At 40.7% G+C, this 15735-nt stretch overlaps 1 protein-coding gene across 1 annotated transcript in view; it reads right to left on the reverse strand.

Annotated features, from left to right (window-relative positions):
- Positions 1–357: 357 nt before the first annotated feature.
- LOC126204270 (uncharacterized) overlaps positions 358–15735 on the reverse strand; it is a 242123-nt gene continuing 226745 nt past the window's right edge. The window contains exon 7 of the mRNA XM_049938659.1: positions 358–438. Coding sequence (XP_049794616.1) covers positions 358–438 — 81 coding nt within the window. The remainder of the gene's footprint in view (positions 439–15735) is intronic.

Genomic DNA, 15735 nt, shown 5'->3' on the forward strand with positions numbered 1-15735 from the left:
AGGACTTAAATCTGCTAAAACGTAACGTGCTGAAGGAATGGTAAACACAAATTATAGAAATAGAGAACAATAAAAATGGCATTCTTGTATATAAAGTGTTGTGATGACTTTTTATTCACAAACATGAAAATTATAATATTTGTTACATAATGTGAAATATAACAATGTCTATATTGCACCTACCGTCGATAGTTTACAGCATTTGACCAATTTACGCAGAAACAGCGCTTTCTGTATACATTTTAGAGAAATCTCGGAGTTACTCATGAGTAGCGAGTTTTACATTCAGAAGCTGCTCCTGTAGAGAAGCTTAGTACGACTAATTTTATCTTGCAGATTTCTTCCTTCCTTGTGGTGTCATAGCTCCTTTTCGGCAACGTTCTGTTCTGCCTTCGTCTGGTATATGAAGTTCAGCAGACTGTACGAAACATTTAGTATCTGTGAAACAAAAGATTCCAATTGTTAGAAAATCTGTAGACACTTCCGTAAGCGGTACTAACTCTTATAACTGTTACTACATATAAATGAAATGAAATTAAGAAGATAACAAGTCTGTGATTTACAGGGTGAGCATAAAGTCTTGCTCTGATTATAATATGTTTTAATGGAATAACCGTGTGACATAATAAGTTACATTTGATGCCATTTCATATGTTAGTATTGCTAGTTTTTTTTTACTTGAGTAAACGTCAATGTGTGCTCCCTTCGTAGCTTGGAGAATGTCGAGGCGGTATTCCAGTTCCCGCCACGTGTTTCATAACATGTGTTCTGTCACAGTACCCAGAGCAGCTTGTATCCTAGCCTTCAGTTCGTCGACGTCAGCAACTGGTGTGACGAAGACTCTGTCGTTGATATAGCCCCAGAAAAAAAAGCCAAGGGGAGTAATGTCTGGAGAGCGGTGTGGCCAGGGTGTTGGACTGTTCCTTCCAATCGACCAATCCGGGATGGCCAGGGTGTTGGACCATTCCTTCCAATCGACCGATCCGGGATGGCCAGGGTGTTGGACTGTTCCTGCCAATCCACCGATCAGGGACGGCCAGGGTGTTGGACGGTTCCTTCCAATCGATCGATCCGGGATGGTGAGGGTGTTGGATTGTTCCTGCCAATCCACCGATCAGGGGTGGCCAGGGTGTTGGACCGTTCCTTCCAATCCACCGATCCGGAAATTACTCCCCTCTCAAGAACTACGCCCCTTGACTTTTTTTCTGGGACTATATCAAGGACAGAGTCTTCGTTATACCAGTTGCTGACGTCGACGACCTGAAAGCTAGGATAGAAGCTGCAGTGGGTATTGTGACAGAACACATGTTACAAAACACCTGGAGGGAACTGGAATGCTGAAAGGGTACAGTACCCCCCGACATTGAAAATAGGTACAACATACTTCATTATTCTTGTCAGAACAACACATTTTTTGTAAAAATAACTCAATTTAAATTAATACAGCGAAGCCGGATACCAGTGTGGGAAAGAATGACAATTTATTTATTTAATTTATCACATGTGCACTCCCACAAACATCCAGTTTGGTGAGATCTGTGAAATGAATGAATGTATGGTCGTCTGCTAACCGCAGATAGTGAATGTGAATATATGATCATCTTTGAGACGGTACTTGGGTCACCTTTGGTGGGACCAAAGAGATGAAATTTACCTGAGCTTTGAGCGCCTGAAATGTGGCTGACCAATACGGTAGCAAGGTGCTCCCTCACTTCAGCAGAGGTGCGAGAGAACCTGAAGAACGGCCATGTTTCAGCACTCTGCCGCTGGATCTAGTGTTGGTAAGACCTGTCTTAGGTGTGCTCCGTAAAGACAAAAGAGTGGACACATGGTATGCATGTGAAATACTTAAGAGTAGTTTGGAATAATAATTTCTCTATTTCAGGAACTTTTGTGGGGAGAATTAAATGTCAGGCAGGTAATATTAAGGGGATCATAGTAATCTTCGGAAGTGACCAACGGTCACAATGAAGCCACGTGTAGCAATAAGTTGAAATACTTCCGAGTGCGTAAGTTAAGCTGAATTACTAGCGTGTGTATTATAAGTTGGAAATATTTAAGAAATGGCGTGTGCAGGACTTGAAATTAGAGACGAGTACTTCCGCGTGGTGAGTACTATGTGAGTCTCAATCTGTGTATGAGACAAAGGATAAAGAGAAGTACTCGTCCATGGTATCAGTTGAGGACTCGCGTGTGTGATGAATATGTTCTTAATATTACTTTGCGCGTTATGTTTCCGTGTGACGCTTGATTCAAACTATAATATTCTGAGAGAGAAGCAAGGTGAGTCAGCCGTCTATCCAGCAACGCCACTTGGCTTGCATTGCACAGGAAGACGTGCATATATCCTCCAGAGTTCATAGTAGGAAAGAAAATTTACGAAGTGGGGCAGTGTCGTGTGAAACTGGGATAAATACTAATTGAAGTGGGAAAGCTGAAAGTGATGTGATTATAATGTTGTGACTATTCCTTGTGTTGTATTCCATGTTGCAGTGTGGTGTATGTCATGTAATTTAAGTATGTATGGTTTGCATGGGAGAGTAGCAAGGTAGTTTCAGGGGTAGTGGGTTATGCATGTTCCTTTTGTACCGCTCGGTCTGGAGGAAAGTTTCGTGATGATGGTTGTGAAGGTCGAAGTGTGAGATATAGCAAAAGATCCACCATCCTATCCAGAAAGTGCACTGTACCATTAAATAATTAAGAGACCATAAGATAGACAATCACCAATGTAAAGCCATGCCCACTGGGCGGAACTTCTCATGTGTTATTGTTGTAGGTTTTGGAATTTGTGTGTTTAGGTTATAGAATTTATCGGAATAAATAAGATAGTGAAAAGAAAAAGATTGGTGGCCTTTTCCTTCGAATTGTATGTTGTCACGATATCCAGAATTTATAATGTGTGCGCCATTCATATTCAGTGCGATGGCCACGTGTTGATAAAAGCCGTTAAATAAAAAAAGAAAATGTGGTATTGCCAGTGCGTAGTGAACAGTCAGAGTAGTGTAAATTACTAATAGTCAGATGTGCGTTTCCGTTGCGTAATATTCATACAGGAGAATAATTTTTAACTTAGGTGTGAGTACTAGAGTTCATGTTACTCGATCAATAAGAATGAACCCACTCGCTTGGCAGACCACTCATCTTGCAGGCCTGACTGCTTGATGCCACAGTATGAGCAAGGCATGTGGGTGCCTCTCAATGCCGCCTCGACATTCTCCGCGCTACCAAGGGAGCACACGTTGAGGTTTACTAACGTAAGTGGTCTAAAAAAAAAAAGTAACACTAACCTATGTAACGGCATCAAATGTAAATTATTATGTCAAACGGTTATTCTGTAATAAATCGTTATAATCAGGGCAAGACTTTGTGTTCACCCTGTATATTTTATACGGAGACAATTTTCTCATACACGGTTCGCGTCGAGATAAAACGCAGTTGACAATTGCCTCACCTATCGTTCGCACGAGACCAGGTTCATATGTTGCAGAACTTGGTTGTTTTCCGTCAGTTATAGCTATGAGTGGAGAACAAGAGTTCTCAACTGGGAATATGGGAAACGGACTTCCAGTTCCGGCCTTAGCCTGATTACTAACCGAAAACCCACGGGATTAGAACTGGTTTTAAATTGGCTTTGAGTCAACGTCGTCGAAAACAAAAATTAAGACTGAATGTGTGTGTGTTCGTGTGTGTGTGTGTGTGTGTGTGTGTGTGTGTGTGTGATGTGTTGGATTGACGGGGGGAAATTATGAAAGCATAAATTTTAACAAAAAAAACTGCGGTGTCGTTCTGGAATTGCGAATATTATCTACTAGTCGTTCGGAGATTGCTAATATTATCTGTAAGCCTAAAGACGATAAACACGGGTTTCTGAATGAGGCACTCCTTGTCAAGTTTAGCAAGAAAGAAGGGAACGAAGACCTGAGTTCAACGCTTGGTTGACTCCGAGTTCACTGAAGACAGATCACAAGCTTAGACAGAAAACAGAAAGGAAAGGAAACAGAAAATATCTTTTATACGGCGTTCAGCTTAGCATATTTAGGGAAGTTACAGCAAACGTAAATATAAATGGCCAGACGGAGATTTGAACTCCGTCAGTTCTACGACAGACTGACGTCAGAGATATAGGCCTACAGTATTGTGCTTGTGTACGACGACACATCTTGAAAAGGACAATGATACTCATTTTTTCCACTCATTATGAACACTTAGTTTCTCAGCGTCCAGAAGTACACAACTGATAGAAGAAGAGAAAGTAATTTCGCGTGCTCTATGCAGAATCGCATTGTTATAACGTCGCGATAAGTAGCCTTCAGTGCTTCTAGTTGATCTTCTATTCCATGGACACTAATTTCGATCCCTGCCATTTTGACGTTCTTGCAACGATTTAAAGAAAGAATCACATTGCGATTTTCCTCAGTGAAACAGTTCAGAGGGCATCCCTTCCAAGTTAATTAGCACGTAGTCACCTTCAAAAACTTCCAGGTCGCTAATAAGGTGCCAGACAAATCTTGCACTGGTCGCTGAACGGAACCGGACATCACTGATTGAAGTCCCATACAGGTTGTTCTCTCACCCACCTCCTTCGTGTAGGAAGGTACTGCGCGGTGTGTACTGTTGGTCTAAATGGACCCCTATAGGCCTAATTAACTGTGCAGAGACTGTTGTTTACTGCCTGGATCGTCACAGCCGTAACATTTACCTTCAAAACTACAGTGAACAATTACGTGGGATTCTCCTCGTGGTAATTAAACAAGATGTTACGCGTTGACAAGGCACTGAATATTTGGGAGTACGTATGATCAAAGACGCATCCGGCCATTCAGTTATAGATTGCCCATTGTTTCCTAAATCACTTAAGGCAAATGGCGGGATGATGCCTCTGAAGAGAACTCGATCGATTTTCTTTACCAGCAGTTCCCTGCCGGAGGACTAGTAGAATATCGTCCCTTCTAACAAAGAAAGCAAAGTGTCTTATTGCTGGACACGAAATAGAATTTCACTTGACGTGGTGATAGAGGATGTTTGCTTTTGGAAGGTTATAAATTTACATTTATTCCTTAATGTCATTCTATGAAGGGAGTCTTCCTTACCCGCCCTCCCTAATACCGACATTAATGACGAAAAGTTATGATAATATTTTCCTCTTGGTTTATTGAATTACAAATCCTAGTAAAACCCCGTTTGGCACAACCAGACACCATTTTTACTTGTTTTTCTCATAATGTCGTCAGTCCCATTCCACTCAAAGCTATACTGCACAAGTTTAATGCAAACAACAACGGCTCGTTTGAAACGCTTTACTTTGTCGTTCTCAAACGCTTCCCAATTTGCAACACTCACTTCCACCTAAATTAACCACGGCGCCGGATGCATCTTCGTTGTCACCAAAGCTGAAAACATGGATTTCTATCGACAGTTATTTAACCAATAACGCTAAAATATACCTCTGTCAAAAAAACTAGTGATAAACGTATAGGATACACGATGAAATGTCAAGCTGAACATCATTTACGAAACAATCTACATATTAGGGATAAACAACGGATTTCTTGAAAGAAACAGGCTCTCCTTAAACACAGTTTCAGGGACAGCCTACATCATGTAATAGTGAATTTTACAAAAAATTGTGTTTTGCATTCGTTTCAGGGGACATACCCCGGAACTAACTTCAGGCACTTGATGTTAAACATTTCTTACAGAAATACTGCAACCGCAATATTTCCAACGAGTCCACTCTCAGGAAGAATTAACGGGATTCTTGCTGTGTCGACACTTTAGAAAAAAATTGGGTTATCATTGGCAAAACACCTATACGGATTTCTGCTCAGAGGTGATGGATGCTGTAGGCCATTTAATCGCTAATCTAAGTTGCTAAGTTGGACACTGAGGCTGCATCTAAGCCATCTTTTATTTATTGTAACAACAAATAGTTCAACAATTGCTAGATTCAGATAACTTAATTGGGGTAGGACGTCAAACTTGGAGCAGGAGAGGCACCACAGGACATTTTAATTTCCACTGCCTATACTTTTACAAATAAATTCATAAAACTTTAACAGCATGACCAGGAAGAATTCATACTCAAATCAGTGGAAGCTCAAAAACGTAACAAAACACAATTTCATCATTTTTTCACTTACTACTGGCTGCATTTGTTCCTATAGGTACACTTTTCTTCCTAAGTACGAGAGATTCTTCGATGACTTTTGCACAGCATACAAACCATAGTTACAGGTGTATGAAACTCTAGAAGTTATTTAATTTATGAAAAAATGAATGAACTGTTACATTTTAAACTTCATGTTAGAAAAAATTCAAGTTTTATAGTTAATTATCTCAATTTTTCCACAGTTTTTTAATAGATTTGGAAAATTCTAGAGTTTCATACACCTGTAACTACTGTTTGTATGCTATGAAAAATTCATCGAAGAATCTCTCTTACTTAGGAAGAAAAGTGTACCTATAGCAACAAACGCAGCCAGTAATAAGTGAAAAAATGATGAAATTTCACATGTAAAAAAAAAGGTATTTTGCTACGTTTTTGAACTTCCACTGCGATGAGTGTGAGCCCTCACTCCTTTCTGGTCATGGTGACAAAGTTTTATGCATTTATTTGTAAAAGTATAGACATTAGAAATTAAAATGTCCGTTGAAAGCAGATAAATCGCTTTAAGTATATTATCCAAATTTAGTGCATATTACATGTACGACTCAAGCATTGCAACAATTGGCAGAGGTAGTTTGACATCAGTTCATAGTAACAGATACACTGATACCATCGACGAAGATGGTTTTCTTGAAATGTCCGTATTGCGTACAACGCTACTTGATGTACCTCTGCCTCCGGAGCCAGTGGTGACAAGGCGGCAACATGGATTGAAGCGGTGATTTTCTATATACTTTGAAGCTGTAAAGTCAGTGATGGAGAACTTTACTTCTGATCCTGCAGTGCCAGTGAGTGAATCCTTGTCAGCAGTGAACAGTTCTAAAGCGCTAAGTTAACTATTTTCATTTCAAAGAGACCAAATAAGTAGTTTCCCGTGGATGTTTCCAGAAAACATGCTATTTCCTTAAAAATAATTTTGTTGTATACAGTTCCTGAAAAAAGAAATTTCTTTTTATTTCGTTTGTCTCCTCTGAATAATGTTACTGACGTTTTAGGACATATTTATGTTTCGGGGATTCAATATGTCTCAAAAAAACTGAGATTTTTCTCTAATTGTGTAATAATATTAATGCTAGTGACTTGTCTTGGAAGTTTTATTTTCGATCTATTACTGGACTGTATGTAACACTAATCAACTAGCGATATGTAGAATCTTGTCGTTCTGGATTATTTAACTTCCGATAAGATGATTAAAAACTTATTTATGAGGTGAAAATGGTCATCAATCCAATAACCTATATCGAATTTAGTTGTAAAAAGCCAACGTGGAGAGCGAGAAAACTACGGATTTCTTAGGATGATCTCAGGTAACAAAAAAAATTTTGTTTCGAATTTCGTCCCCAAGTGTGACAGAAGCTTTGTAAAGTTTAAGTCACTCATTAGGCACTAAGACTGGGGTCTTCAATGTCTTAAACCGGTGACGTATATCAGTTACATATTTTTTTTCTTTTTTTCTTCAGAACAATTTGCGTTTCCAGGTTGGCAACCCGAAGGATTGCACACTTCATTTAAAGAATATGTGACTCGGCTCTTCCGATATTCTGATAAGGTTCGACATTGTTTCTGTTTTGACATAGCGTCTTAAGTATTTTGTGAATGAGTTCAAAGAAAAATGTGATTCGCTTTTTAGAGATGTGTTATCTAAAGAAACATTTATTAATCAACAGGTATACAATATGAATGTTTTGCTAACAACAACCCTACGTTAAACACAAAAAATAGTTCAAATGGCTCTGAGCACTATGGGACTTAACATCTGAGGTCATCAGTCCCCTAGACGTAGAACTACTTAAACCTAACTAACCTAAAAACATCACACACACCCATGCCCGAGGCAGGATTCGAACCTGCGACCGTAGCAGCAGTGCAGTTCCAGACTGTAGCGCCTAGAACCGCTCGGCCACAACGGCCGGCACGTTAAATACACTAGCGAACCATTCAATAGAAAACTTAATGAATAAAGCACTTCAGCTAACTGATCTGAAGCTTTCTATTTTGGTGGTGCGTCGGTGATATCTTCGTCGCCTGGTCTCATGGATCTTGTACGCTACATTTATCTGTGGAATATCTTAACGTATGTTCCATAAATCAGTTCACATTGGAGATGCAGCGACATAACAATAGTTTTTGTTGGAAATTTGTAAGGACCGACTCGGTGATAGATCGAAAGAAGTGTGCAGGATTTCGATTACGCGCTTTTCCTGCATTATTATATTGGCAGCACTGCGACTTCCATCGTTCTGTGTTGCTGTTAGCCGCCATTAGTCGTTATGGAGATTAAACAACACAGTAGGAAGTTGTTGTTGTGAAAAATTGCTAAATGAACCAAGAAAGTTATGCAAAAACGTTTTATAAATTGTGTGGAATTTTCTGTCGATGAAATGCACTACTCTGGCAACTCTATGCTGACGTCAAATGTTGAACGGCTTAAACATCTTGGTACTATACTGCGTCCATCATAAGAATAAACCTGATTTAAATATTATGCCATGTATTCTTCCACGTTACCTGGAATCCCACTGGATTTCGTTTCTTGCTGAGCGAACGCCAAGCTGTCTCGAGTAAAGTCTAGTACGGTAATAAGGATACGGTTTATGCAGTGAGTTACGCACACCTGGTCTGTGCGATAATACGGGACAATTGCATTGCCGGCCCATTTGCCTCGGACAGCACTGGCCAGCTACCTTGTGCAACTAATCTGCATTGAGCAGCATAAGTTAAAACTTAAAAAGAGACGAGCAGAGAAACAATATAGCTTCGAATGTCGCTTAATTTTTAAAGAGAGTGTAATAATATTTAGCAGAACTTCAGCACTACCGCACGCTTGTTAGGGGATCAGATGGAAAGCATAAAATTCTCCCGTTCTTAGCTAACGCAGTATTGTACCGTAATTACAAATAAGAGTGTTGAATATTTCTAACTTAAACATAGGGTAATCTTTCTTTCCGAGCTACGTGTAACGAAAAAGCGTATTGTCGTATACTTAAATACTGGAGCCACTGTAGGTATTACGTAAGTTAGTCGTTCGGTAACCTCTGAACCTTCATATCCGAATCTGAGAAATACATTTTAGACTGGAACTGTCATCTGCTACGTTGATAACGATTCGATCAACAACAGAATCCACGAGGCCATCCAAGCGCCACGTTACCTCCTCTTCTTTTGATATGCCGTTCTGTATCCCACCAGCGATCAGCATTGACGTGTGACAAGCCTTGTGCATTAGTTCTGGCACATTAAATGTTTTGTTATTTCTCGCGACAAATCCCTTAACTTGGATCCAGATCCGTTTTGTTGGGGTTGTATTGCAACGGTACTGTGGCAACTGTAAAAATGCAGCATTTGCAGTCTACTCGACGTTGTGAAATTGTTTTTCAAGTTTCTATGACGCTGGTCACTCTGGCTCGTGTGAGACCACACATGTAATATAAAACAGAGTCCATATAAAGTTTATTTGATTTTTGATTATTGTCCTAAAAATTTAATTAGTTATATTTATCTAAGAATTTATATTTTCAATGAAAACTGGAATTCTGCGTTCAATATGTAGCGAGGAACAAGAAGACGTACATTTTTCATAAGAATGATGATTAGATACGTGTTAATTAGCACCAATTTGATGAATTTTACATTTAAAAGCTATAGGTATTCCAAATTGAACAAAAAAAAAAAAAAAAGAGAAAAACCAAAGCGAGTCTCGAACCATTGATCGATGGAGTATATGAGAGTATCATTCTATAACGCTACCTATGCAACTATGCATCCGTTGTTGTAAACGTCTAAACTGTAGAAAATACAATTGCCCACAACATTTCAAACCTGATTTTTTTCCCTGTGAACTTGTGAAAAACTTCGAGAATAATCGGTTTCTTGCCACTTTTTAATGGTGTTCCACGCGCGTGTACTGAGCATGATGCGGCGTCAGCCATCTCCAAACTGTGTATTAACAGCGCGAACAATCAGAGCACAACAGCACAGAGATTAGGACTGTACACGATTTTTTAAACAAAAACTATAGTGCTAAAGGGTGATTAACAAACATGTTGATGGCTGTTAATACGTTAGCATATCTTAAAGTTTCATTTACCGTAACTTAGTAATAAGACAGCTAATACATAAGTAACACCTACTCCAAAGAGCGTAACAATACTAGTGTACATGTGCTACGGCTTCTGACCAATCGGACCGATGACCTCAGCAGTTTGGTCCTATAAGACCTTACCAGAAATCTGACAAATCTTCCTGTTTGCGTTTGTTTACATCAGGTCTATTCTTATGACGAACGCAGAATACACATTGTTGAAAACGTAATAGACTGGCAGATAGTGTTGATAAAGTCCATTTTCCATTCATCATCGATAACAACAACTGAAAGTTCCAAGACCCATTCTGCGCCAGATATTCAAAGAACAACTTTTTCTGTGTTCGTAGCTATGAATTATGAATGACTCAAAACTGTAAATCATAAAATATAATTAAGTAAAAACAAAAATGAAATTCCATTTTTGCTTAAGCCATGCGATCTTATGAAGCGCCGAGAATTCGTTAGTTAGTTAGGGAGTAAAATAAATTTCAGCGATGGAACCTATTCTTACAACAGCGGATGAGTAAAGAGACGGAATAGTCACGTTTAAGGAACAGGAAACGGTCGTATCATTTATGAGCAACCGTTTTGTATTACAAGAGCTAATGTCTACTTCGGCTATTATACTACAGTCTCCAGACGACTTCTCTCCAAGCGACTAACGCGGCTATGGTCACCGTATGGACGTTCTCCTGGGAGTCAAGTTCCTTGTTTTCGATGCACCACTGACAATTTACTGTAACCCTCGCACCATCGTATTGACGATAAAACACACAAATTGCGTCGCGACTCAATACTACAGTCTCCAGCCGACTTCTCTCCAAGCAGGTAACGCGCCTACGGTCACCGTGTGGACGTTCTCCTGGGAGACAAGTTACTTGCTTCCGACACACAACTTACAGTTTACTGTAACCCTTGCACCATCGTATTGACGATGGAACACACAAATTGCGTCGCGATTCAATACTTCAGTCCCCATCCGACTTCTCTCCAAGCCACTAACGCGGCTATGGTCACTGTATGGACGTTCTCCTGGGAGTCAAATTGCTTGTTTCCGATGCACCACTGACAGTTTATTGTAACCCTCGCACCCTCGTACTGACGATGGAACACACAAACTGAGTCGCCATTCAATGCTGCAGTCTCTCTTTAAAAAAAGAGACTGATGATGCAATTACACAGTCAGTGGAAAACGTTACCGCAATGTCTTTCATATTGTCAGATACGACAGCGTACTGAAAAGCAATGCCTCCGAGTTTTTTTATTATGTTCTTAATATCGGTTGAGGTATTATTACATGCCGTGCTTATCACTCAGTCACTTTCCAGCTTCGCCGATGTAAGATGCCATACTCTGCCGTTGGAGGGTTCCGAATTATAGCTTGTAACACGGTGGTGTGTACAGGGTAACAATTATTGAACTATATGAAATCATTTTCCAAAATTTTCACGTACCGTTCGGTAGTTACCGTGCCATAAAGGAATATCGCACCCATTATTCCGTGACTGGACATTGCACGCCACTCTGTTATTCATTGACGGATAGAGACCTCTCACCCGCGAAATGCGGATATTCTGTCCCCCATATGCACCAATTTTGCTTATTGACGAACGTATCCTAATCAAAGTCGGTTTCGCCGTAAAAACAAATCATACATTCGCATATACTTCCCATTATGCTCCGGGACCAACCGTGCCGTTTGAACGTCCTAACGCAAACCGTTTAGAGGTTGTGACGATTTTATTTCATGTAGTTTGTAAGTAGGCTGTTTAGGTTTTTTTATTGGTAACGCCACCTCTGTATGAAAATCACTGGCTGTGCTGTGTGCAGTCTGTGGCTAGTTTGCATTGTTGTCTGCCATTGTAGTGTTGGGCAGCGGCAGCTGGATGTGAACAGCGCGTAGCGTTGCGCAGTTGGAGGTGAGCCGTCAGCAGTGGTGGATGTGGGGAGAGAGATGGCGGAGTTTGGAAATTTGTAAGACTGGATGTCATGATCTGTTATGTATATTATGATCTTTCAACACTATTAAGGTAAATACATTGTTTGTTCTCTACTAAAATGTTTCATTTCCTAACTATGCCTATCAGTAGTTAGTGCCTTCCGTAGTTTGAATCTTTTATTTAGCTGGCAGTAGTGGCGCTCGCTGTTTTGCAGTAGTTCGAGCAACGAAGAGTTTTGGTGAGGTAAGTGATTTGTGAAAGGTATAGGTTAATGTTAGTCAGGGCCATTCTTTTGTAGGGATTTTTGAAAGTCAGATTGCGTTGCGCTAAAAATATTGTGTGTCAGGTTAAGCCCAGTCACTTGTATAATTGTTCAAAGGGGACGTTTCAAGTTCACTAATTGTCACACTCTATGTCGGTCCATGAGAAACAGCGTGCTGCATCGAGTTTCTAACAGCAGAAAATGTGACCCCAATTGAAATCCACGGAAAAATAAAAGCTGTGATCGATGATGGTGGTATCAGCATCAGTAATTTGCGACGTTGGATCTTTCGTGCTCGTAACGAAGGAATCGAACACCTCAAAGTATGTGACAGAGCTCGCAGTGGATGACCGTGTACGGCAGCCGACGAGATTCTTCGGAATTGGGATGATGAACTCATCAACGAAAGTCGTCGGATAACACAGACTACTCTCAGGTAAGTGCGGCATATCACGAGTTCGTTGCAGAACTGCGGTACATAAATGATGGGTGCTTCGAATGCTCACTACTGACATGAAACAGAGGAGACAGGACATCTGTCAGCAATTTCTTTTGCTTCTCGAGCATGGGACAGATAATGAAAGCTGGGTTCAACAGTCTGAGCCAGATAGTAAGAGAACATCTGTTTCCAAAACTTCAAGAACTCCTTCGAGAACTTCACTTTCATAGTCATGAAGCGGTGTATGCAGAATTAAGGTTATGGCTCCGTGAACAATGTCAATCACTTTACTGTGATGGTATCAACAAATTCGTCTGTCGTTGGGAGAAATGTGTTTGTTGCCAAGATGACAATGTGTAGACATGAAGAACAAAGATATAGAATAAAGTTTTGAGCCGTGGCGCTCCAATCTCTTGGATGTCCATTATCGATCCTTCGATGTTTCTTATCTTTGTTTTCCGCATTCGCGGGGCGAGTGGCAGTTGACGTTTGCTCGGGCTACCTGCTGAGACGCCGCGAGATACGAGGTGGGGAGCAACCACGTGTATGTGGAGTTGGTTGTACGCGGTCTGCCGGTTCAGGACGGAGCATATGTGTTGGCTGCCTGCCTGTCTGCTCTCCTGATTTTGCTCGCAGCGCCTTGCGACCGCCTAGCTTGCGTTGCTGCCTGGTGTATCCTACACGAGCCATACCGGCCGTCCAGCAGAAGTTAAGCAGCCTCGTGTTTTTGTTTAAAGAAAATGAGCAAATGTAGAAGACTTTTTGTAACCAATTTTGGTGGTCTCTTAAGTGTGGCCTTAGCGTTTACACTGCCTTTGGGGAGAGCTAATTCTTTTAACTTTAAATAGTTGGGGTTCCCTGTCCTTTATAATCTTTTGGGGGTTTCATTTGAATTTTCTCTTTGGGGTTCCTTCCTTGTGCTTGGTTAAATGTTTACTTGTATAGCGGGAAGTGACTCCTGGTTAAAACTCGGTGTTTGATGTTACTGCCGCCTCCGGCATTCGTCCTTTCAATTAAGGGTTGTCATCCCTTCGAGCGACCTGGTGTCACTCCTCGTTAATTAATGCTGGTTTATGTGTACTTAATTTTGAATTGGCCTTTTGAATTAATATTTTGGAGCGCAGTATAGCACTAAGGCAATCTCATTGTATACCACCTTGTGCCCCGGTGTAGTACCTTAATTTTCAGTGACACGAGTTAGCTCCACTACCGGTTTTACTGATGTGCTGCCTTCAAAATCTTGTCTTGTATAAGTTTGCCCCATGTGTGTCTGGGAACACAGAGATGAGCTTTAGTGTGACTTTAGTGCTAGTCAGTTAATGGAATCTTCATTTTGGCTTGGCTTCCACTGAAGAATTTGAGTGGAGCATAGTGTATTTGATTTGTTATTCATTTAATTACTGTAAGTTTGTTTCTTTAATGGGGAGCAAGACATTTAAAGACTGTTGATATTAACTCCCCTAGTTGCTGGGTGTTGCTAATTCGTTCCAAATGGCCTACTACTTATTCAGTGGCAAGGCTGTTGATTAGTTGGTTACTGTGAGTACAAATTCACACTATTTATTTGTTGCCGAAATTGTTAAAGTGTCTGTGTCGTGATTCAATCAGTAGCTACGTGTTTGAGCTAAATTGATATAAACCTTACATTGCCTTCTTAAAATTTGTTGCGAGCAGAAACCCTCAAGAGAACTAAGCTTTGTCACTGGTTATGTCAACCTTTACTGGGAGTAATATTTCATGTAGTTAAATTTTGTCTTGAAATGTGTTTTTCTCTTATGTAATAAACGAGTGATAAAAGAACAAAAGCAAAGGGGCCTGGTCCTTCCTATTGTGTCCGGTTTTTAACCCGTGCCATTACTGGTATTCCCAGAGCGTGTTTTCGTTCTGTTGGCAAGGGGGTAAGGGGTAGGATTGTCTTCCCTTAATTTTTTTCACTCGTTCTTTGTGTGTTATTATTTAGTGTTATTGTAAGCTTTCACTTATAATTACTGTTCACTGGTGCTTGACGTCCGATATGGCTTTGAGGGAATGTCCAGGCATTGGGTATTTAAAGAAAGAGTATTTGCAGTATGAGCTCAAGATCAGGGAGCAACCGGTGACGGGAAGTGTCTCGGAATTAGCGGCTAGGTTGCGCGCGGCTTTAGATGGCCCAGTTTCTGTCTCCCCCGACATCATTGGCAAGGTACGTGACGTCTTGCAACTTCTTGTGGGTGCCGTGGATGAGATGGATAGAAATATTACCTCCTTGGGCGATAATCAACCGGCACATAGACAAGTATGTCGTGTTCAAGCACAGTTAATTCATTTCATGAACCGTCTGAGAGACCTGGGTAGTATAGAGCTTAGGGATACAGAAAAACGAGAAGTTGAGCAGGTTATGGATCATGCGTGGTTTACAGGTTAGAGCCACATCTTTAGATTTAGAAGCTGAAGGGACCAGTTCAGAACACGGAGGCATCCAAGAGCAAGAAGCTAGTAGGACTCAAATTTCTGAGGCAGTGCATTTATTTAAGAAGCTTTAAGAGCTACCACATAAAAAATTCGCAGGCATTGCTTTCCGGACGCCGTCGTACAAAAGACATCGTTGTCCTAATTCCAGCTGCTCATTTCTGAATCGTAATTGGATTTGTCAACAGCTGTAATCCTACCACATCGTGTTATCAAACGCAGTGCTTGTTTGGAAAATTATCCCAGTAGGTTATATGTAAGGTAAGGTAATGTTAATGTGCCGCTTTCTGGCAGCACAGTCAGGCTCGACTGACCAGCGTGTCATACTTGCCCAATGGCGTCATCGTGAGCAGTATGGAGCGGTTGTCAGCACACGGCTCTCCTACTCGGTGTCGG

Source organism: Schistocerca nitens, chromosome 9, assembly GCF_023898315.1.
Source record: "Schistocerca nitens isolate TAMUIC-IGC-003100 chromosome 9, iqSchNite1.1, whole genome shotgun sequence".
Lineage (NCBI taxonomy): Eukaryota > Metazoa > Arthropoda > Insecta > Orthoptera > Acrididae > Schistocerca > Schistocerca nitens.